The sequence below is a fragment of the Opisthorchis viverrini genome (genome assembly GCF_000715545.1).
Source record: "Opisthorchis viverrini unplaced genomic scaffold opera_v5_196, whole genome shotgun sequence".
Classification (NCBI taxonomy): Eukaryota; Metazoa; Platyhelminthes; class Trematoda; order Opisthorchiida; family Opisthorchiidae; genus Opisthorchis; species Opisthorchis viverrini.
In genome coordinates this window covers 709,082-733,903 of record NW_008751851.1, presented here as the reverse complement: position 1 = coordinate 733,903, position 24,822 = coordinate 709,082, and the positions used below count along the sequence as shown (strand labels likewise).

General features: G+C 42.0%; 1 protein-coding gene across 1 annotated transcript; it reads right to left on the bottom strand.

Moving 5' to 3' along the window:
- Positions 1–55: 55 nt before the first annotated feature.
- T265_14443 (hypothetical protein) lies at positions 56–14,139 on the bottom strand (the record flags this gene model as incomplete). Its single annotated transcript, XM_009173641.1, has 2 exons — positions 56–988; positions 13,660–14,139. Coding segments are annotated over 2 exons (1,410 nt in total), but the record flags the coding sequence as incomplete, so codon positions are not given.
- Positions 14,140–24,822: the final 10,683 nt, after the last annotated feature.

Here is a 24,822-nt window from a genome sequence, read left to right as displayed (position 1 = left end):
ATGTGGCTATCCGTTCGAGTAAAAGTACGGTGAAATTCAAAATTTCTACTTACGTGATCATCACAATGTAACCTGAATCTGTCACAGCTTTCTTCCTTTTTTTCAGTCAAATCAAAGATGTTGGTAAATATTTGGCCGGGTGCTATTTCTCTCCACACTTTATCTTTTGTGATGAAATTAAAGTCCAGAGGATTGCTGCTGCAGACCGGTCTCTCGGTTTGACCGTTTGAATTCGTTCGAGCTGTCAATGTGTTGTCCGGTTTTACTTTTAGTTTGTCATCAATACTACTTTCGTTCCTAGATAGCTCTTGTTTTGTATGATGAACATCGTTCACTTGATGTGAAATACCTTTGATCGAGTCAACCTGGCCGTTCTTTTGGTCGCTATGCCCTTCCCGAAAATTTCTATCTTGATTTGACGTGTTTATCGTCGAGTCATGCATTGGAATTATCCCTTTTGGTGCTAACCGGTGGTTTGTCAAATCGCTTCCTACAATAACGGGACAGGGAGGCGAGCCAATGACGTTGTTATCATGCAAGTTGTCAAGTTGACCGTAGTTGTGACAGAAAGAACAGAGTTGCTCTGGATTTCTCCGCGATACACGACGGCGTCGACGCAAACGAACCTTTGGCTGGATGTTAGGATTGATTTTTGTCTCTGCACGTCCTTCCATTTTATGAAATTGAGGCATTATGGAATGGGGGGATAGCTCAATGCCTCCATTAGTCAGGTCACCTCTACAAACGCAAGCGCTTTCTGTTTGAGGCCGAGAAACGGTCGTATGTTTCAGAGCATTTTGGATATTTTGTTCCTCAATGAAGACGGCACATCTCTCTTTCATCCTCTTTGATCCTTGATTATCCGTGTAGTAATTGTCTTTTCTTTGATCGTGTTCATTCAAATCTTTTTCCTGTACTTCCAGCTGTTGTTCCAAAACCCATTGAGCCACTCGGAGCTTGTCAATCGTCATGACATTGTACCCATAGTCTGAGGAAAACAAGAAATTGAAAACGGTTTTGAAAACAAACACTAGAAACTGGAAAATTTTCCTGGCATACAGAGACAAAAAGGTTGCTATTCAAGGTAAATGCTTTGAGTATTAAATGTGGAATTGTTTCGCTTGAATTACTGTTTATTCAATAAGCGTCAACACGGATAATGATACTGATTTACAGGCTGTTATTCTTACGTTGCGGTGTTTTCATTTGAGTCACAAAAGTTACACAAGTGTGTGCTTTCATCCGCAACATTTTTCAGCATCAAGACCGTCCTGTATGCTGCCACCAGAGCTTCAGTTCTAGACCTTACATGCTGGAGGCTTAGTTTCAGGGGCCGAGATAAACCACAATCCTTTTCTTGATTGCAAGAGTTTCGGGAGAGAAAATGGTACTTCTGCGGTGGGTGAAGGGTTTTTTCTATATATCCCATACTAGTAAGCCACGTAATTTGGAAATTATGGGTTAGCTGGCACGCTCATAAGCTGATGTCTGAAACTTGATCGGTAGATAGTGTTTCTGTCATGGTGAACTCAAGGCCTTCACTCAGTGTCACAGCTAATGAATCAGCTCTTCATATATCTTTTGACAACATACATACTTCATTTGTCCAACTGGATATTCATCATAGTGCTCCTAAAACCCATCAGCTTATCGGTATCTGACTCAAAATTGATTAGCCACTTATTGTTTACTGCATAAACACCGGAATCGGGGGTGCCTCCTAGCTCATATGATGATGCAAAAAGCCACAATAATGTTTATTATAATTGTGCTTATGATATTGATTGTCTAGGTATCCGGAACGAATCCAATTGTTCACAGTGATGGATTCACTGGACGCCTGTGCATAGTAGGTAAGCTACGAGCGGTTTGGGTGATGTCGATGTGAACCCGAATGAAGACGATCGATGGGCAAGCACGTCAGCCGGTCTAGACATAATGGTACAATAATGAGCGTCAGCTTCAATTTTTTTTTTACATTAAGGCGCTGGCTTTATTCATCAATGCCTCTGCTTTGTATCAGGATGTCACATTTTCCCCGAATTCAGTACTGTGACAAGGCCTCTTGATGAATATCCATTAAAGCGCCATTCGGGCCAAAGTGAATATCCAGGAGATACGCCAGTAATCAGATGGCTATGGTAATTTTATTTCATGCCGTAACGAGAGAGTCAAGCAGATATTGTTTAAAAATCGGACAGGTTTGTGTTTGGCAGTTTCTGACTGGGAATTTGGTTAACTTAACCAAGCAACTCACTGGCGCTTTATATCATGAGTAGGTCGATGATGAGTAAACCTGATTGTGCTCGGGCGTGTGCATCGGCGTTTCATACATCCAAACGCCTGTGGTTGTGCTCGACGCTGTACCATCGTCTCGAACAACACTACTGCGCTCGAGCATTGAAGCGCGTTGTGCATCACAGCACTTCACACTCGTGTAGAGGGCAGTTCAGTAGCCCGCTTCGTCATGTATTGGACCTTCCCAATACCCGGAACCCAGGTTGTAGTTTCCCAAAATTGCATGAACATTTCTACAATAGAGTTTCACCTCAATTCTTTAGTTGACCGGAAATGAGCTTTGGTGGGAACTGGTCACGGGCCCTTTTTCGCATGATCTATCCAACGTGGATGGTGGTGTGGTACCGCGCACTCCATTCAGGAAACCTTGACTCGTTTGAGAACTTCAGTTTTGAGGTTTCACTATACCAGTGAACTTGAGGTATGCTGAGAAGATATTTTACGTGAAATTTGTCGGAAATTCTAATATATCGTCAGCACAATGTTCACGCCCAACTGAATTACAGTAGTGCAGTAAAGGTAGCTAGGTACACAACGATCTTCGTGTTCGCTTTCAAAATTTTTCTCAAGACGCATTTATACGGTTGTCTTAGTAGCCCATTACCACAGTGCTGTATTGATTTTCATTTCGTGAAAATGTTATTGCTCTAATAGCAGGATATTTGTTGTCCAATGTGCTCAAACGTGATTAATTAGTGAGGGAAATTATGAGGTTAATGGCTGCAATTTCGCCTCCGCGCTAGAAAACAAAACGCAGTCACTAAAAAATACAACATACGGATGTTTAGTTAACGCAGCTGCATTTTGGTCGTGGAGGGTTTCGAGGCAAAGGGATGACCATCTAAACGGTACTGAATTGAAAGGCCATATTCGAAATCATGTAACGCTTTTGCGCATGTAGTTAGAGAGATTAGACAATGTCCGAATCAGAACACAACCGGGATTCACCGTCGTACAAATTGCGGACTCAGTAGAGCCGGTTCTACTTTATACAAGAATAGAAAAATCTGATAACATTGGAAGTCAGTTTGTAAAGCCCTCTATTTTGTTTCCCAGCGCTCATCTGTTCAGCGATTCGAGAACTTTTTGGGAGATCCAAGAATAGTAGGTATGAGGATCGGTTCCTCTCCAGAACATTTCTTGTGACCGAATCACTATAGAGGTAAAATCACCTGTTTTCCACTGGCTTCAAAACCCGCATTGTTCATTAGGGTTCATTTACTCCCGAATATCCGCGTTCAGCGGTTGAGCAGGATTAACGCAACGGCTTCATTTGAAGTGGAGAGAAGACTGATTCCATTTTCTCGCGATCCAACTTTCCTGTAACTACAGGTTTGACTGTTTTATATGTGAGCTCCTTTGGGACATTTTCAACATTCTATATATGTTAGTAGAGTCGGAAACCATATCATTCTATACAAATCATATCAAGTCATATCAATCCACCGACTTTGTACAATTTAACTCGTAATCCCTCTCTGGAAGCCGTTTTACCTTGAAGAAGTCCTCTATACTATAGAAGCCAGGTATTCATTATCCTGCAGTTAATGGAACCCGGTTCAGCGACATTCTTCTGCTCACATAACTCGCCACTGCAAATCTAACTCCATGTTCCTATCCTATCACGATTCAGACAAGCAGAAAATGTATACGGGTTCCTGTAATCTCCCTCGATCGGCCAACCCAGATTTGCTAAGAAAGGCTTTGTCGATTTGTCAACCTTTCACTGCCCTGAATACAATCACTGTACGCCTCTGGGGTCTATAGCCTCTGTACCTCCGTGAAAAGCCAACTGAAGCATGGTAAATAGCACTATTTTAACCCTTTAATGCCTCTCGGTCGTCTGAGCTATAATTCAGCAGTCGAATCTCTCTTTTTAGAGCAGCTGCGCTAATACAAACTATTCGAGAGTCGGACGCACCTCGCGGTGGGAGCTTCCCTAGCTCACCGCCGCAAGCAGCGAAGTACAACTGTGTACCTCCTAAGGCAGTTGTTTATGAGAAATTCGCCCTGAGAAGAGACAAGTTCTTGATCTTTAGAACTGGTCTGATCGCATTATATCTCCTTGAAATGATATCACAACGACTGAGAGTGCGCAGTGATGTTAACTGTCCGGCATTATTTAGTGAGTTTGATGGAAACAGAACAGTCAAACTAGCACAAACATGCTGGTATTGCTGCGCTACATGATCGCGCAGAGGGCAGTCTATCCAATAACGGCTTAGTGGTGACCGATCCATGCCTGTTAGTTTTTAGTTAACTGCTTCACTTTTTCAGTGGTTGATGTCTATTCAGCATCACTGCATTACTGCCAGGTGGCATCTTCTTGTAGACATTTACCTTTTGCGTTTTTTGTTTATATTCACAAGCATATGACGTCTCGTTGTTAATTTGTCTTCTGAGTTCAAAACTGGTAATTACAACAGCGTGAAAACTTTTAAAATGGGCTGTCCCTCCAAGAAACGCGAGGTGACCCTTCTACACCCGTGCCCTAATTTAAGATGTTTAACACAGAAAAGTGGTGACTGTTTTATTCACCGGTTTTTCAGCTGGTACATAACAATCTAAGATAGCCAGGATGGCGGTACTAGAAAATGTGTCAGGTTCTCAGAACGCTTTTAAACGTGGACTATTTTCTCTCAGATATAGGACCATACTGAATGTTCTTTTCGCTGGTTAAGACATTACGGGCCCTTGAAGCTTTGCTTCATTTAAAACTCATGTTAGCCATAATATAGGTCTTTTTTTGAAAATAGAAGCATCAGTGTAGTAACTTTTGGAATGTGGCTCTTGGCTCAGTTTCAATTTAGCAGAGCCGGCTTAATGTACCTGATAGAGAACAAACTGTAAACCAAATGTGACTACCGAGGGAATGGCCGATGAACACATAAAACACTAATTATTTTAGTCTTGATAACAACTGTCAGCAATGGGTGGGCTGTTGTCAACGAGTAAACGCTGTCTCGCTTCTTACCGCGCCGACTATTGTCTGGATGACGCATGCATAAAAAAGCGGCTAGCTAGTTAGCCAAAATGAAAAGCCAACATTGTTGGTTGTAAATCTCTATGAAAGGAAAGACTAGCGTAATTCATCTAATCAAGCTTCATCCTACACCCCACCAGCGGCATCCATCCCCTACTAAGTGCTAGTAAGGATTCCACCTAGATGGTCAGTAATGCCTGTCCTAAAAGGATTTTCTCAAAAAAAAAGGGTTTTGGCCTATGATATTTCAATCCAGAAATGGCTCTTTTGTAATACTAGTTGCATAGCACCTAGCCCCTTATTTACTCTAATCGTGTGAAGTGACACGATGTGAGCTCCGGAGTCTCAAATCCCAGTTTGCATCTTTTGTGGCAACATCAACTATATCACTGGGCCTCAAAGGATGGGGAGTTCTGTCGTATAGCTATGAACTTCTGTCACTTTTTTGAATAGCTGGACTAACTCGAGGTCTTTGACCACGAAAATCTCACGAAAATAACGTGTACTGACTGAAATCGGTGATCAGGAAACGGGTCTTTTGTTAAAGCAAAAGGCAATTCACTCAAGGAATTAAGAATATTCGTGAAAGACTATCCCAATTCTTCATCTTCTCAGACAATGCTTTATTCAAATGAATTGACACATTTGTGTGGGAGTATTCCTCGCGCGAATAACTAATGACCATCTACTGTAAGTCATCACTTGACATTTCATTTTCCGTTACATTCCAAACATGTAACTTTCTATCTGCCCGGAAAAACGCAACGAATTTATGACCCAAAAAAGGTATTTTCAAATGCGTACACGTTTTCCAATCCATCAAGCGGAGATTGTAGTTTGCGGGGACTGTTCATCAGCTCCCAAACGCATCCTGATTAATTTCGCTTTTATTGTTCCGATTCGATTGCTTCTATCATTGTTGTGCACATTTCTTTTTTTTCGAATAGTCGATCCGAGTTAGCCGAGCGAAGATCATGATGGAATCAAATTGATCGACTTTTGGCATGTGCGTCTGCTTGTCGAATGTAGGTATGTAACAAATAATGCACGAATGCATTCGCCAACAGGTGAAATGTACGAGGAATCAACAGCGTTGATAGCAGTCCACAGGCAGCCATACAAGTTGACCGGGTGTAGGTTGCCCGTTCGTGTTGACTCTGTATCTCACGGAATGAATTACGAATTCAGGTTCCAAGGTGAATTTCACTGTTTGCAGCACCTAATGTTCCATACCTTTCGAGCATTGGTAGGCGTCTCACCTGTAGAAAAAGCCGTTATCTGTTCACCATTCCTCATAAATTCTATGAAAACTCTGGTCAGCCCACAGCCGGTTTTACCCTTAGAGCGCATCAGGTAGGCTTAGTTCTCGCATCTCCATCAAATTTATTTCTCAATTGAATACCAACTTGTACGTATCTATGGTATTTTACCACCAATTTGAAAATCAACTTGACGGTGATAGAAGCACATCTGAAATTCATTAAAATCTCCCATCTATAATGGTCTCCAATCCCATCGCAATCCAAAAGAAATAGAAATTGGTAATAGTTCCTGTTAGCTCCATAGAAACATCTGGTCAAACTGTATCAGAACAATTTGTTGTGCTGGAAGAAGTGTAACACCCCTGCTCCTTGTTACTTGGCCAGTAGTTTATTCTTTGGCAAGAAATAGGAAAAAAGTCGGGAAAATTCCATGACTATTTTGTGTCACTGAGGCTCCATTAATCATTAAATGGAACACTGATTACTCACCGCTAGTCAGGTTATCAAAATGAGCCAACAACAAGGCCAGGATTCAAATCTAAGCTTGGTAAATCTGCAGAACTTTGCGGCATCCAGACAATGATCCATCCATAATCAACCCATATCACTTCTGTCCGGATGATCACCCCACTGTTCCATCTGATTTCACCATGCCGCAGTGAACGGGTGAATCAGCGGCGGCACCATATCGGCATCATATCGAGGGCGGCAATCAACCCCGGCCAACAGTACCCCCATCCCAGTCTCAAGCGCTTCTCTGGTTACGTTAGTGGTCCAGACATTCGAGACCAATGAGGCCAGTCTGCGCACTACTAAGGGTAGTGGAGGCCTAATTGGAGGGGCTTGTTTCGGCGGCGCACCAACTGTATGCCTCTCAGGCTCGTAACACCAGACTTACGACGACGCACGGGGCATTAGCCATAGAACGGCTGATAGGACGCATAAGCTTGCCCACGTAGACCTGTGTGACCAAGCCGTGGGCTTTGTGACCTGACTATCCAGGGTTGCATAAACTAAGGATGTGACCAACCATACTTGAGTTCGTTTCGGTTTAGTTCTAACACGGTTTTCCGTGCGAAAGTATTCCGTCGTCTGTGAGCCAATTCGTTTTTCACTCTCCCCCTGGAGTTCGGTCTGTTTATGCTCTTACTTGAAACAGTAGTTGTCCAACGAATACACTCATTTGCATATCAATTTTATTTTGACGGAAGACCCATCTGGAACCCAGCTGAATCTCTCGTTTACCATGCTCTTAAGCAGCTGAATGTGCTGCATCAGGCCGCTCTTGTTTTAGTTGGTACAATACTCGGGATATCGCGATACATTGTATAGACGTATAACACTGCTCACATAAGGTTGCGAAACTGATTGTGGGCTGTCGAAGAGTAGTGTATTACGTCTATATAAAAATGTTCGACTTTCAATCTCCCCACCCATTTGCTCTCTATTCTGGATGCCATCACTTCCAGATTTTATACGCACTACTTGAACAGCTAAAATCAAGTAAGTTGAAGTTACATAACCGGAATTTTGTGCGCTTCCTTGCCGAATGGAGACTACTCTACGAAGAATTGACACCATTATGAAGGGCACAAAATTGGCAACTTAACGATGATAGACACAACACCCCGTTTCTCTGAAGTGGCCTGTCTTGAAGAGATTATCGTAACAAAAAAAATATCACCCGAGACAGTTCATGGGTGTTGTCGGTGGACGTACACATATAAATATCGGGATGAAAATCACGCAGTCCCACCTACAACCTGTCGAATTTCCATAATTCACGATAGCGTTCACACAAAGTGTTAATTTGATGCCACTTTTCATATATGAGACACATTTCAATATCGTTTTGATTAACGTTTCGGTCAGTGGTTGTTGGTTTGTCTCGATCCTGATGAGCACAATACATTGGCAAAAAGTGTCGAGACTTACCCTGAGCCAACAAAGTTGACTTAACCAGTACCCGGTGACATAAATTATAAAACTTGTTACCATACAGGACTAACCGAATAAGTCAATGCCGCTAGTAAGAAGTAACTTAGAACAGTGATCCCCAAACTTTTACGCTTATCACAGCTGGCTGGTAGATTACGGAATTATATGAAGGGTCATGGGGTTTGGCTTCTCAAAAATGCTCTCATAGACAGAAAACTTCCCTGTGGGTAAAGCGAAACATCCCCTTTTAATGAGAAAAGGGGGAAGAGACCACACCCAAGAGAGACTTGCCCTTCTGGTCCCTTTTTTGCATCAACTGCATTGCTGTACGGACAAAACGGGTGGTGAATTTCGTTGATTGGTTTAATGAGTGTAGCCAAACTTCTGAAAGGACGTTAGATCCCAAAGCTCACAAAGGTGGAATCCGCTGCTGCACCAAAAACTTACTCATATATTGTTACCGTTGGAGTCATTTTTTTCTCCAACCACGACATCGTTTGTGCATTTATTTCTGTAGTTTCCATTACGGGCCTTATATGAATACCGTTTTACTTGAAAGTATTGTTATCCTCATCAAAAAGATTAGTTTTCTGCCGTTTATCGGATCTTTTTTGAAAATGTGTCCTGGGCAACAAGCTTTGTGATCAAGTTCAACTTGGGAACCAGCACTGGCCAGCGGAGCATTGCTTCATAGGATTCCTGGGAGAGAAATGTGTTTCGACGACAATACAATTCTTTTCAATCATCCTGATTGGCTTATATACAACTTCGAAGTATGATGCACAAATGCATCTTATGAAGTTGAACTCGTTTGTCCTATTCTAGATGAAAGTAATGCAATCACCACCCCGATAAAGGAATTAAAATTTCGGTTGCCCAGAGGTACTTACAGTACAGAACACACTTCGGTCAACTACTATCTCCTATTATCTCTCCCTCCCGCCTTTCCCCGATTTATGACCTTTTCATCGTCCCCTTGAGGAGCAGTGGAAGGAATAAACTGGGGAATCTGAGAAAAACCGACTGAAAGCTCCAGCTGAGCTGGTTCCGACATTTGACTCAACGGTTTCGAGGGAAATTCTAGAGTACCGTGCATTTTTCACAACAGTTGTCCTTCGCAAATTTCTTTTAGAATTAGGATATGAATTCTGACAGTCCAGGAGTTTTGTCCAGAATGCTCACTATTATTATGTTCCTTACCGAAAAAGTGCACATAACTGGCTCAACCGCTGTTGTACGTCCGAAGGAGAGTCGAACCGACTTTCGTCAGTGAGCAATATTTCACCTCGTCACTGACTTGTCTTATTCTCGATTACTTCCCATGGGGTGCTCCATAAATGGTCCTACTCGACTGCTCTAACACAGCCTACGCGGCCCGCATGTAATTGAATGATAGGTTTCAGTTAGCCAGTCCACCATGACTACCTTTTTGCTCGTAGTTACTGTATGATCTAATTCCGATTCTGATGATGAATGGACAGCGGTTGATCCCTTCCGTTCTGTCTCTTCTCAGCACTCGGGGGTTAGGAGTAAAGAGGCTCCGACACTGCCCCGGTAAGCCTGACGAGACACTGATTCATTAGAGATACGAACTGGTTTACTGTCGAAGCCTGCAATATAGGTGCTGGAAGTCAGTTGCCCACCTTGATCGCTCCTCTGAAAGGCCGGTAGAAATGTGGCAGACCTTCTGTCAGCCAGACTTCCCACCTGTGACCGTCACCTCTTATTTGTGTGACATACGCAGATGGGAAAAAATGTGGTAGTTCTGGATATTTTTTTCGTTTGACAAACTCAAACGGGAAACCTCTGAAAGGCCGGTAGAAATGTGGCAGACCTTCTGTCCGCCAGACTTCCCATCTGTGACCGTGACTCTTATTTGTGTGACATACGCAGGTGGGAACAAATGTGGTAGCTCTGGATACTTCTTTCGTTTGACAAACTCGAACGGGAATAGTAAATCGGGCAGGTGAGATGTATATCGAAGCGTACAAATATTTATTTCTTGGCGTTCCTGCTAAGAGGATAATTTCTGTATGCCAACCACCATTCGGGTTCCAGGACCGTGTATTTGGAGCATGAGAAGTAGGTCGTATGCGCATACTCCATTGCTGGCACAGTGAACGTCGAGTTCAACAGCTGAACATCTTAGGACTCTATATATGGAAGGTTTTCCTGAGCCACATTGCACGGGTGTGAGCACGATTTTAGTTGGTCTTTCATGAACACTCCCAGGTCTCTTAGCGTCCGAACCATGTTAGTTGTCGGGCCCACAACAGCGGTTATCGGCCAGAACGTTTAACCATTAATTTGCAGTTAAAAATCTTGATACCAGTTGGTTAGCCTGTTTAGGTCCCCCTAAATTTCTAACTTGTTAACAGTTGGGCTTCCTTTCCTCTCTTTATCTTTTTCTTTACATCCTGTGCGAACAGAAGTAACCCTAATCGGGGAGGACGATCTACTAATGAGCCTACGTGCATACGAAATCGGTCTTCTCACCTGCTTCGATTCCGAACATCCCAAGTTTGTTGTAGAGTAAAGGGACCTATCCACCTGTACAGTGATCTACGAATTTCGGTCTATTGAGGTAGCCTTAGTATGGTGGTGCGGTTGGCGCGGTAGAAACTAACAGACACTCTTTTTATTGTTGATAGGGTACAAGTTAACCAAATTGTTGATTAGCTGCTTGTGGCCAAACAGCTGAGTGTTCTAAATACCATCCGGTAGGTCAAGGCTTTGAAACACTCAGAAGTTTTGTTAGATGTGCACTGCTGAATAATCACAATAAAGACGAAACAGTTATGCAGTGCTTCGAGGCTTTTCAGCCCAAAACGACTTCACTTACAGGATTAAATCTCAAATGACTGTGTTTACCGTCTTTTCACGCTCCCCCGTCTCGTACCAAGCTTCGCTAGCCGTAAGCATGTTCTTACTGCAGGACCACCCGCTCACAAACCCATGTTGGGCGAGATTAGGTGTCTAATGATGTCAGACAGATTAGTTTGTAATTGCTGTAACCCATACACATGTGACATTTTAAAAACTCTGATTATTTCCACCCCAGGCTTTGAGAATATCTCCTGCCGGTAACGACCAGTTTCTCTAAATGTGTGACGTGTTGCAATGATTTGAGGTAACTCATTGAGCATGAGCGAGTGTAATCTGTCCGGTCATAGGATATTGCGAGCAACAAGAGTTTGATATAATTTTTATACATTCACCGGATTGTAGTTCATCTTCCACGGCTGGGTTATCAACATGCACTTTCACCATCAATGGATGTGTCGTGGAGAAGTCTTGGGCTTGCCCGTTCCTAGTTCCTGATAGGAAGAATTTCACCGGTGTCCCCTATCCTCAAAATTTTACCTTTGTCTTCCTTTCTGCGAATGACGTACACCTGGGTACTCTTTCAAAACAATATTGAGCTCATCTCTCGTTGATAAACATTCTCTCTTGCAGACCTTCCCAACATATTTGTACTTGCCGTAACAAAACAGGCTTTCGTTCTCTTTGAAATGCCGTCATGCCGTAGAACTGCTTCTCCTATACCTTAGCAACTGGTGTTACATTCGAATGTATAAACGGGACCCAAACTTCTTCACCCTCCACTGGAATCCCATGAACTATTGTCCACATGCCTTCAGTGGTTCTGAGTGTTTCCAAGTCCCAATCCAGGCCCTCACACCCCGAAATCGATCTTCCGGAACATTGTAACAAATCTTGAGGTGTATGCTTTACCATGCAGCCAAGTCTGGCAACTTTGGCAGTGTTAGCGTTTCTTCCCAGCGGTTTTTGCAGTTACTGCCACCGCTGCGTGCGGTAAAATCCGTAAACAGAAGTTTCAGTACCGCTGGACGTTGCCCTGACTAGTTTCTAGTTGGCTCACATAAGCCTTTCAATGATCCACTCACAAAACATGTCGGTATTGAGGGCCAACATTCGTCCTAGTCGTGTATTGAACAGTAGATTTGCGGAAAGTCTAAATCTATGGTAAGAAGCATCTGGTACGCGCATCCAACCCCTATCGTTTCTGCCTAAAATTTTGAGTACTGCTACCGCGGTCACATCTGTAGACTCTCTAACTTTCTACTGCAATTTCCACGTCTCTTATTTCTTCAGCTGATGACGGTGATGGCTACTACCTGGGGCTGGTGGTTAGCAACCCATCACTCCAACTCGTCTCACTTCTCTACATGTATTTCGACCTTGATGATAACCAGCGCCAATTCATTGCTATTCTGCTCAATATTTGTTATTGCGGCTCGCTGGCAGCTCACAGGAACAGTGGCTGTTGAATCAAGATGTGCTTCTGTATTACCCGGAAATCTACAGTAATCAGGTCTTTTTCTCCATCGTTTACGAAGTTCATGCAACTGTGGTACAACAGTCCCCGTTCGCTGTCTATCCCCTGGATATGAATTCGAGCGTATTGATGTGGTAATCCTTTTCAGTTGCTGTCTCATGCAGAGGAGGATCTTCTGAATGGTTTCTTCGACTTCCACAGTAAACCCGCGCTCCAAAACTGCGACAGTTGAGAGATTATTTGAAATACAGGCGAATGTCTTCTACAACCACAGTGACTTAAAGGTCGGGAAGCAGAAAATACAAACGGAAGAGTTAAGAAAGCTGGGACACTCAATGCTCGACGGAGTTTATTTCCGCAGCAAAGCCAATCAGAAAAATCAGATACCTCAGGTTCATAAATAGGGTATTTCGAAAAATCGGGCGTTCATGTTGTGCTGTGGCAACATCTAGGTTTCTTCTACTGGTGAGAAACTACCCAACATAAAGAAGTTCCATTTCATGGCATATCAAGAAACCACATAGTAATCTGGGTTCAGCGCATTGAACAAGGCACATGTTGCATCATACTAACGATTTCAGGTTACAGCGCGCGTGTTTGAGGCCTTCAAGGTGGAAGTAGTGTACGGTATCAACATACATTGTCTTAAATCCTTGTTCAAAATTGCCGCCCACCTCAATGGAACATAGTATTCATCGCTTCGTCACATTCCTGATTACCTTTGGACTTCGCTATCTGGGTCATCTCAAAGCAGTTTAAAGTCAATCCACTGAAACGTCATTTAGCCAAATGAAGGAACTATCATGTATAGAAATAACTAATGAGGATAACCTTTACCAACTCAAACCAGAATCGTTTGTTAACTCTATGAGACTTACCAGTACAGTACACCTGTCCACTAGCAATTAGTTCATCAAGGGCCTGTTGTATCGACTCTCTTGATGGAAGATAAAGACCACTGTACCAACTATTCAGGCAATTGCAGATCTTCTCCAGGTTGACTTTACCCCCATCACCAGGTGAGTTATTCGGGGCAATTTGGAATTCGCATGGAGGCTTCGCAGTAATTCCCTCCGAGTTGTTTGGATTACAATCGGTTGTCTTTGGGCGAGACTTCCTGGACTTTTTTACGCGTGATTTGTGGCGAATTTGAGCCAAGTGATCCAGAGTCACATTTTTTTCAAGCGTTACCGTTGTCTCCATTTGGTCAAGACGATTCTGGACAGGGGCTTCATTGAGTGCTCTTATTTCAGATCCACTCATGGCAAGGTCATAGATTATGTAACACAAGGCTTCACTCAGCAGAAGGAAATTGCTCTGTTCAACAAGTCGAGTCCGTAAACCGTTGGGAAACTCTCCTGGGGTAAAAAAACAGAGTAGGGTTACCATTCACCGTCATTAGAGAACGCAGCCTCACAACATATCTCGATATATACGTGGTGGTTAACAGCTACGTTTTGTACAATCCCCCAGCTTTGTGTGAATGGTCGCGGAGCTTGCCGTTGAAGGTTCACAAAATTCCCATTCGAATTTTGCAATGACCCCCAAACAGATGCGCACATTTCTAATTGCTCTCCTCTCGAAAACATTCCCGTCAGATAATCTAACCTTTTTGTCTAGATAGCTAGATGTATGCCAGGTGATTTTGATACAGAAAATGCAAGTTGTGAGATGAGGGCCCAGCAATTAGCTTTACATGAGTTCTTGCAGCATTCGGTATAGGATCGATCCAACCGTTCACACTGAACGGTAATGTTCCCTGAAAAAGCTCAAACAGATGAGTGGTGCACAGAGGTTGGAATACAGATTTGGATTAGCCTAGTTATTAAATTTTGTTTGTTGGTAGTGTGAGAAGATTTGGGATATTTGTGGAGATTTCGTCCTGTAAGTGAAGTCAATCTATGCTGAAAAACCGAGAAGCACTGCACACCTGTTTCATCCTTATTGGGAATCGTCAGCAGTGCGCATCTCACGAAACTCCGAAAAGCCTCGAACCCGTGACCTCTTGGCTAGTAGTTTGAACTGTTAACCGTTCGGCCACGAGTAGCTGATCAGCAGTGTGATTAACTCGCACTTAGACAGGATATAGCGCCGCTCATCCTTCAATCACGGGATGCGCATCACGCGGTCACACGTGTTGACTGGCGCCTCGAGCAACGACTTCTCAGATGGAAGGGAGGTCGCGGGTTCGAGACTCTTCGGAGTTTCGTGAGATGTGCATAAGAACTAGCCAATGAACAAAAAACCGCAAAGGTTGGAACTAAATTTCATTAGTTTTCCGTACACTTTAACTAGGTTTTTGGGAATTACGCAATAACGTGCCCAAAATTCGTTGCGGACGACTGGCTTTCTTAATGAAAACAAGGAGGCAGGCTGATCACATTGGACATATTCTCCGAGTTTTTGGGAATTACGCAATAACGTGCCCAGAATTCGTTGCAAACGACTGGCTTTCCTAATGAAAACAAGGAGGCAGGCTAATCACATTAGGCATATTCTCCGGAATGAGTGTCTATTTATTGCGAAGATGTTTTCTGTTAAATGAACCATTTCAAGGACGTGTCTATTTTTTTAGATCTTTGGGATCCAATGATAATTTTGCAGATTTTTTTGCAACTCTTGTAGCAGCACATCTTTTTACGTGTCTAGTTTTTACTCAGTCCCACGACTGGTTTTCTTCTGATTTCTCATAGCCGAGACTAACTAAGTATTGTATTGACTTTGCAATCAATCAGTCTTATCCGCCGATCCCATAAACCCTTAAATCAACGGAGTTGTTTAATCCATTTTCAATCCTCCATACACTTGGAACTCTTATTTTTAACACTTTTTTCAAACTAAAATTTGCTGACGGCAGAAAAATTACTAACCACCCAGTGTTTTGACGTAGAAAAAGGTTTTTCGAAAGAAAAGCACCGATATATCATTTTCATCTTTATACATGAACACAATGAAACCGGGAAAAAACTTGTGACTTTTTCCGCTTAGCAGCCTTAGTGTTTCTTTTGAAACTAATCAAATTTGATGGATGCTTTATTGCACTCGTTGCTGAAGGACTCAATTTTAGACTATGTGCTATATTTCACGATTTAAAAATTCGTGCACTCTGAATCATCATTCATTTCACTCCTGAGCTACTCGCATGGAATTAACAGATATTCCTGACTGTTTCGTTACCTCTATGTGGTGTTCAATGCAACTGGCGCCTTTCTACCATGGTGAATGCCTGTCTGGATGGGTGCACTCATGCATTCCGTCTGCCATCGGTGAATGCCTGTCTGGATGGGTGCACTCATTCATTCCGTCTGCCATCAACTTCAAAAGTCTCGACTTGATGAGCGTGAAGAGTGTCCGTTTCCGGCCCGGTTAGAGTACGTCTCATTCAGACTATTTGACTGTCTTTTTATTTCATTTGCTGAGCATTTTTTGAAAGCAGTAGGGCAATGAGCGTGAAGAGTGTCCGTTTCCGGCCCAGTTAGAGTATGTCTCATACAGACTATTTGACTGTCTTTTTATTTTATTTGCTGAGTATTTTTGAAAGCAGTAGGGCCATTAAATAAACTTTATACATAATACCAGCCACACTATGTCCCAGCGTCTATTTGATTCCTGACTGTTCCGTTACCTCTATGTGGTGTTCAATGCAACTGGCGCCTTTCTACCATGGTGAATGCCTGTCTGGATGGGTGCACTCATTCATTCCGTCTGCCATCAACTTCAAAAGTCTCGACTTGATGAGCGTGAAGAGTGTCCGTTTCCGGCCCGGTTAGAGTACGTCTCATTCAGACTATTTGACTGTCTTTTTATTTCATTTGCTGAGCATTTTTTGAAAGCAGTAGGGCAATTAAATAAACTTTATACATAATACCAGCCACATTGTGTCCCAGAAGAAAGTCTATTTGAAGCAGAAACTATCCTTCGCTCCACTTTGGACGCTCGGCATATACCATCTGGTAGGAATTCGTTAAAAGGTAACAACAGCGTCAATCCTCATACGGAACTGAAAAGGAGAAGCTGATGTAAACATATGAAAAAGGAAAAACCAAAAAATATCTGATTAGGTGGGAAATGCTGTTTGGACTTGCTGTTAGACGTTTTTGCACTTAGGATGATATTTCCACTTTGGTACTCAAAATGCACGAAAATCATAGGTATCAAGTCTTGGTAATAAGTGTGCTCATACTATTTGTTGGGTGGGAGAATACTGCCTCAATTACAGCTGCATGGCTCCCTTATATAGTTTTGAAAAGATTGTACTCTAAAAAATCCACTCTCATCAAGCTTTTGAGATTGGCTTTGTATGAGCAATTAAAATCGATAGTATACCTTGCACTGTCTTAGTGAATTTCACCTCAGTTTTATTTGTCCCATATTCTTCTGCAGTGTGCACGTAAACGGATTCAAGGAAACGCTCGTTTCCCCCACCATCACTGCGCTTTCGTTTGTTCATTTTGAAATAAACAGTAGTATAATCAGTCTAAAAAGTTATTGCGAGAATACCCCCCAGAAACCGCATTTGGCTTTTATTTCATTTTGCCTTTGGTCTTTGTTTTACGCTCTTAAGATGTTGGTATCTCGTTATTGAAAATTGATGTAACCTGTCAAGCGGCATCCTAGCTACGAAATGGGCACAAATCCCAAAAAATTTTAGACATGTTGAATCTAATGAGAATAGGTGAGGGAGATATTAAATGGAAGATACGCAAGTAGTACATTTTTCTCCCAGGCTGCATGCGAACGAGGCATTAGTTTGGAAACCATGTGACAGATTATATTCCTGTTCGCTGAAAGTCTGCAAAAATAATATTGCTAGGGACACAACACAGTTACTGAGATGAAATCTGACAGACAGATCGGTTACAAGGACAGATAATTAAAGATAACACAGAGCAAAGTGACGTATTCTGATATTGCTCCATATTTGGAATAACTTCCAAAGTGAAAAAGATGAGCTTACTTTCTAAAAGTCACCCAGACAATCCTGTGAGCTCGGTCAAGTTTTTGAACCTTTAAGTGAAGTCAATCTATGTCGGAAAGCAGAGAAGCATCCTTTTTTGGAGTCAACAGCGGCAAGCACCTCCCGATTAGTAGTTAAACTCTAGACTGTTCGACAGTGAGTGAATAATATGTAATGGAATGAACTCGCCGTTTGACAAGTACAGCGCACGGATGACGATTCTCAACGAGGAGGAAACAACTGTACAACGCTTTTCAGCTTTTCGACACCCAGTGACTTCACTTCCAGCATGAAATGGTGACTTAAGAATTCCGAATCTCTTTAAGATACCAGACTCAAAAGAAATAAGAGCAGTTTCCAGCTGAGGAGCCGTAGCCAAGCCGTTTGGGCCTTGGGTGAGATCGAATCACCCTGATGATTCGGAAGATGATGCGGAAGATGGATTTCCGCATACTTAACGTCACTCACAACTAACTTTCACTGAATATGAAAAACCTGTTCACTCTCTCAAAAATCTCATTATCTACAAGTGATTGTGTGACTGTCATTTTTTATGAATTAACCAATGAGAGTTAGTATTCATAGGGAGTAAGCACCATGACTTCACCGAAATCATCAATAAAATAACGGGAACTAGCAAGCTGATGAGCATACCTCGTAAAAAACCTAGTCGCTTATTATGCGTAACAAATTTGTACGACCTCGTAGTTTGATCTATTTGCCCTAAACTGGTTTTGAACAACTATTTTATTACGTAGCTTGGTCTGTTTGCCTTAACTGGTTTTGGAAAACTATTTTAGTAAAAACCTCACAATGTTCCAGGTCTGTATATTCTCCTGGTTAGCCAGCCAATTCCAATGCACGGTCTTATTTAAAGACAACATAGGGAGGAGAAACTTTGTGAGGGAAGGGTGAAAAAAAGAGAATATAATTAAACAGCTTTCTAATTCTTTCAGACCACCGAAATTCGGGTCCCTTTGCAGAGCGGACTGGCAGTCAGTTCTTCAGTTGCCTATTGAGTAGAACTACGCTTTGAGTAGGAAACTTAACCCGCGCCGAGCCGGTTGGCTTGAAGGCCAAGGAGCGGGACTAAAACATTCGATGCTAATCGTTCTTGTTCTGGGTAGGTAAGTCTTACATATCTGTATCTTATTGAAAACCAACGCAAAACAGAATGACCGACTGCCCTTTGGACTCCGAAGTTCATTTCTAGCACTAGTGTTTGTTCAAATGTTCGACAACATCAGAGTGTTTAGAACTTGTGTCTTGATACAAAAGACACTGACTTGAATGGTCCATTTGGCATTGCTCTTGCCTAAACCTTTTGAGAACTGTTTAGAGTTCTACCGAAGTGCTTACATTTCTGTGCCACCATTTTCTCACTGTTTTGGTATCAAATGTTCTGATGTTCACTATCCAACATCCCAGCTGGGTGAATGTATCCCCTTTGAATGGTTGGCTTGGCTACGCTGTAGTGTAGCTGGATCAATCATCGGTCTGCTCTACTGTTAAACGGCGGGATTGTTTTGAAATGATGTTGATTGTGTTGATGTTCAGTGCCAAAAATATCCACAAACTGGGTATAAACAAAATCTAATTTAACGCTGATATCTAAGCAAAACTTATTCCAGGATTTAGTGTTACGTACTAATATTTTGTTGAATTCTGAAACAAAACTGTTGCTGTATTCGTAATGCACTACTCATAAGGTCGCTGAAAATTCGTCGACAGTTGTTGTTATTGTTCGTCGAAACTGTTGCTGCTTCTGTATCACTGGTGGGAGCATAAAAACGTGGGGATTATGATAGCGAATTTCGAAAATTTACATCTTGTAGTCCTGGGTTTGCATGCACTGGAATAATAATAATCTTTTGTGATCAGTGCTTCTTAACGTGGTTCTTTTCAAAATAAATATTACAACTGTTTTCCGCTCAAGTGGACAATTTTAATACACAAGAAGTTCTTACTAGGGTGCAGAAACTAAAAGCATCTAGATATCTGCTCTAAAGAAATGTTATAAACATGGATTGGTCGTTTCACACCGTGAATGGTTAGGAAGAGGCCCATATGTTTTACCGCGAAGACTTTACACGGATGAAACATTAAACCAGCCAAATTCTAGAATTTTCTGTAGAACGAGTCCATCTCCTTGACTCACTCAGGAGCGTAATCAGGGTTGTCGAATGCATTGTTTGATAGCTTCCGAGCCCTGTGAGTGTTCTCAGCCGGAACAAGTTCTCCAAGATCGGTTATTTGCGAGCGTTTGTATGTATTGACTATATTTGCTTGCTCTTGAATTTAGAAGTCCTGGTTGGGTCATCCCATTTGCGCTGAGTTTTGCGATTACACAACCAACGCCATCAAGCTAAAGTTTATGCCTCCATTAGTGTTGTCGTCAATTTGCACACATGAGACCTCTTGTCGTTATCACACGCCGATAAATAGAGCTCAACAAGAGAGAAAACAGTGGGAGCTGGATTTGTTTCTAATCGGCAATCGAATGGAGTAAATTCGAAGTTCCATGAGTCCTCCAGATTTTATCTATAGAATGTGATCAACAGTGCTATCCGGTTTGGGATGGAACTCGTCTTCGAATGACATTCAGTAAGCCCAACACGGTAAAGTTATGCTAGACAAGAACATCCCATCCTTTCATTCTTCTTCGCAGAGCAAATTTTGAAACAGCCCATGGTATTTATGGTAGTTGTGCTGCAGATTGAAAAACTAAGCTCTTGGATTCTAAAGAAACCATATTAGTGGTAGTAGTGTATAATGGTGGGCACTACTGATGAGGCATGCGAGTAGTATGTGGTTATCTCGTAAATCCGCTTCGCGTCTATTAAAAAGTGAGATTTATCACGGAATTTGAGAAATCGCCTAGTAGCATTTGTCTACGTTTGAGTATCCAGGAAAGTCTAGGAATACACGCTCGAGAAGAAGACGGATACACAGTTTTTATAAACAAGATGCATTTGAGAGTTTTGCTTCCCTGTTCAATAAATAACCCCGCAACAAAAGCCTTCTTCCGTTCAGTGCCAGTCTGACTTTTGGTCGCGCTTTAACTATTGTGAAGTGTTCTGTTCAAAATTGACCCAACAGTTAAAAAATTGGGCCTAGAGTGCTCTGGTCCATGTGAAGATTTCCTTCTGAGAAGGTTTTTTGCGGAAAGGATTATCAACTGGGAATCTTTCCACAAGGAATGTCGCCGGTGATATAAACGCCAGTGATAATCTCATCAGACAGAACAAGTATCTTTTTGTAATACACTACTCACAAGGCTGCTGAAAATTCTTCGAAAGCCCACGGCCGGTATCGCCCTCCTTATAGCTCCTTATGTAGGTTCATTCCCGGAGTTTCCGTAAACCTTACGTTCTATTTGAAACAAATTGCACAAAATTAGCGAAATACATTCATTTGCAAACAAAATTGGTTTTGCGAGAGACTTACTTGGAACCCAGCTGAATCTCTTGTTTGTTATGTTTCAAAATGTTTGCAAATCAGTATAGTTTGCTAGTTTCGTACATTTCAGTTTCAAGTAGAACATGAGGTTGACGGAAACTCGGAGACTCCGCCTACCGGATGAGCCCCAGTTCGAAGGGAACCGGTCATGGGCTGTCGAAGAATTTTCAGCGACCTCATGAGTAGCGTATTACGAATTTATCGCGATATCTCGAATATCGTAGCAACTGAAACATAAGGCGGCCTGGTGCATCACATTCAGTCAACTGGAAACATTACAAAGCTGAATTCCGAGTGAGTCTCTCGCAAAGCCAAATTTGTTTAAAGTGAGTCTATTTCGCTTGGTATCTTTTTGCTTTTTCTTGTCAAAAGCAAGGGTCGGACGGAAACTCATGGCTCTCTGAACCAGTACGTCAACTTGACGACGCATTGTCATATCTGTTCAGCCACGAGGTTCCTGCTAGTGGACATTTGCTAATGGGATACCTCCAGTAAGCTAACAAAAAACATTTATTCTTTGGTTTTCGCTTCTTTTCATTGTCTGAATTTCTTTTTTAGATCTAAATGCCTCATCAATAGCATACATTCATATTCCAAGTAATTAAGCTATCCTCCACAAACAAGAGTCAAATTTGTTACCGATCATCTGTCTAAAGTGCAAACGACGCTCGTGAAATAGAACCGTAGTCAGAATTTACGAGATTACACTAGTGAGTAAACAGTTGTACAGCAGCACTTAGTCTTTTATTGCAAAGCGACGGAACGTTTGTGGCGTAACTGGATGATGGTTGGCCAGTGAAGTGAAAAGAGGAAACCAACGTTCAGATAAAGCAACAAGAACATAGCTATGGATCCATAGACTGCAAGCAAGCGCAAAATGGCTTTTCACGTAACAAGGTTTTTGTTTGGATTTCACGGTTTAAAAAGACTCAGTATAGAAGATTCGGAAGTACATGAAAGTGAAGACTATTAGTTTTGACGCATAGCAGCATGAACAGAAAAGAGCAGTAACGATAGTTTTTTTTCGGTAAACTAAGAGCTTCAACTATTACGTGTCTAAGAAACTTGAAAATTCTACTCAGGATTCATTCGTAACTGAAGATTCACTAATTGCGCCTGTTTGTTTGTTCTAGTTGTTTCACTCATTGGCATATATCAACACCACATTTTTTACTCCCAAACTAAATTTACTTTCATTATTCCTTCGATACGGCACGCTGTGATTACCAAATCAATCAATAGTGCACGCGATATTTGGTAAGTGGTGGTGAGATTTATGGATTTTTGTCGTGCTCAACTAGATTTGGCTATGCTTAAAGCTACGTCGCTCTTCATTCTTACGTCTTCTGCCTCAGGTTTCTCAATGATTAATGGCGGTCAAACGTGCGTGAGCACAAGTTGACCACAACGCTGTTCAGGGACGTGTACCACCAAAGCGGAAAGCTCTGGTCATTTATCTTCGGTTTTCAGTAAGAGCACCTCTTTGAATTTTTGAAAAACGAGCCGTTTTTTTCTTCACTTGTCAAAACACTGTCCGTTTTCCAACCTGGATGTCAATGTGAAGAGTCAGCTTTGCTCAACGATTGCCAAAGAATGAGTCTAAATCTAACACCCAAACTGGGCTTACGTTAGCTAGCTTATCTATATAGACGTGTGGAGAATGCCGAACGTAAAAGCGGGTTACGAAGTAGCTGCTATTAGTGAATTGCCCTTATAGTGAGCAACGCAATTTGACTTGACAAAATTGACGCAAACTGCACCGGCACTATTGAATATTATGTAGGGCAAAGTAAAAGACCAAAAGTGGTCTGCAGATTGTTAAAAGTACCAATGAAATTTGTGTTCGAGGATTCAACGATTTCTTCCATAATTAGAATAATCAACCATGAACATCTGACGTAATTCCGAAGGTTTCCAACTTCCGACCCACTATGAACACAAACAGTTTGACCATTTGACCTTTCAGTCGCCAGCAGCTGATCAGCACTGCCGCATCTAGGCAGCACACCCATACTGCAATGATGGAATCTATGTCAATTAGTCATGTGTTGACTGACTCATCGGGTGGCAACTTCTCAGGCAGAAAGTTCACTCGTCGGGTGATTGTTCTTCCATCTGAGCTACTTACCGTTTGTTGCTATAGGATGAAATCCTTATAGAAGTCCCCAAGTCTCCTTACATTACCCATAAATGTCAAGATTTGAAGTTTTTAAAGCCTCTCATATGCGCTCACTTGCGTACCAATTTGCTTTTCACAGGAAACCCAACCGAATCTCTAGTTTACGGTATTCTTCAACTGAATATACTGCTCCAGGCTACCTTAACGTTACAGTGCTGAAGTGCATTGTATAGAATCAACGCACCGCTCATAAGGCTACTGAAATCTGTTTGACAGCCTACAACCTATTTTACCCTTCTTGGGGCTCACTAGATAGGCGCAGTCCCCGAGTTTCTGTCAACCGTATGTTCTAAGTGAATTGCACGAACTTCGACAAATACATTCATTTAAAAACATATTTAGTTTTGACAGGGGACGGGTAAATCCAACTAAATATCTCTTTTATGATGTTCTTCAAAGAGTTCTCAGCAACCTTATGTGTAGTCTACTTCTTTGTTATTTATCACTGTTTTGATCAAATCCCTCTTACTGTTGCACGGCAAATTCAGCCTTGGGTGCAACAAAATTGTGCCCAGCCTAGAAATTTCTCTAATGAATCGTGATGTGGTAAAACAACTTCCCAAAGAATACATGTTGATTCACGAGGCTAATACGTTTTCAAGCTCATTCACCTGTGAAAAATCGTGCTCTGATATCTTTCAAAGATCACACACTACACTCAGTTCCAAGACTGTGGAATCCTTTTAAAAAGACAAGTCATGCTTATATAAACTATAATTTCCTCTAGAAGAGCCTTCCACGAGTAAAATCTCATCATCCTTGATGGAGGTACTATGTAACGAAGAGTCATCTTCGGTTAAACATTTGAAACCTCCAAAAATCTTAAAATCATATCAGAAAGGATCACATTGCTGAAAGGATCTAGATCATAAGCCGCTTCAGGTGATCTTTTTCACAGCCGGATACGTTTCTGGCCTCATCGCATACCGTTTTCGGCATTCTACGATTTTCCCCGTCATTCTATTAAAAATCCCCTACCACAAGACAAGAGCAGAACAGGTTCAAACAAGGTATCTTTTTCTCAGATCCAAAGAACAAATACAAGTGTGAATTTTCGTAGTTTACTTTCAGAAATATGTAGAATATCATATTCTACAACTGAATGTGCTGCGCACAAGCCGCGTCATGATTCAGTTGGCACGAGATTGGAGATATCGCAGTATATTCGGTTGAGTTCCTCGTGAAAACCAAATTGATTTACAAATTAGTATAGTTCTCGAAAATTTGGGTGTAAACAGAACACAATGTTAACGGGACTTCGGGGACTGCGCCTACCTGATGAGCCCCAAGAAGGGCGAAACCGGTCGTGGTCTGTCGAAGAGTTTTCAGCAACTTTGTGAGTAGTTTCCTTTATGCTGGACTATGGTAGAAAAATTCCATTCAACTATTCAGTGTTCATTCCTACGTCACAGCAAAGAATGCTAAGCCGATGACTTTGTAGCTTGA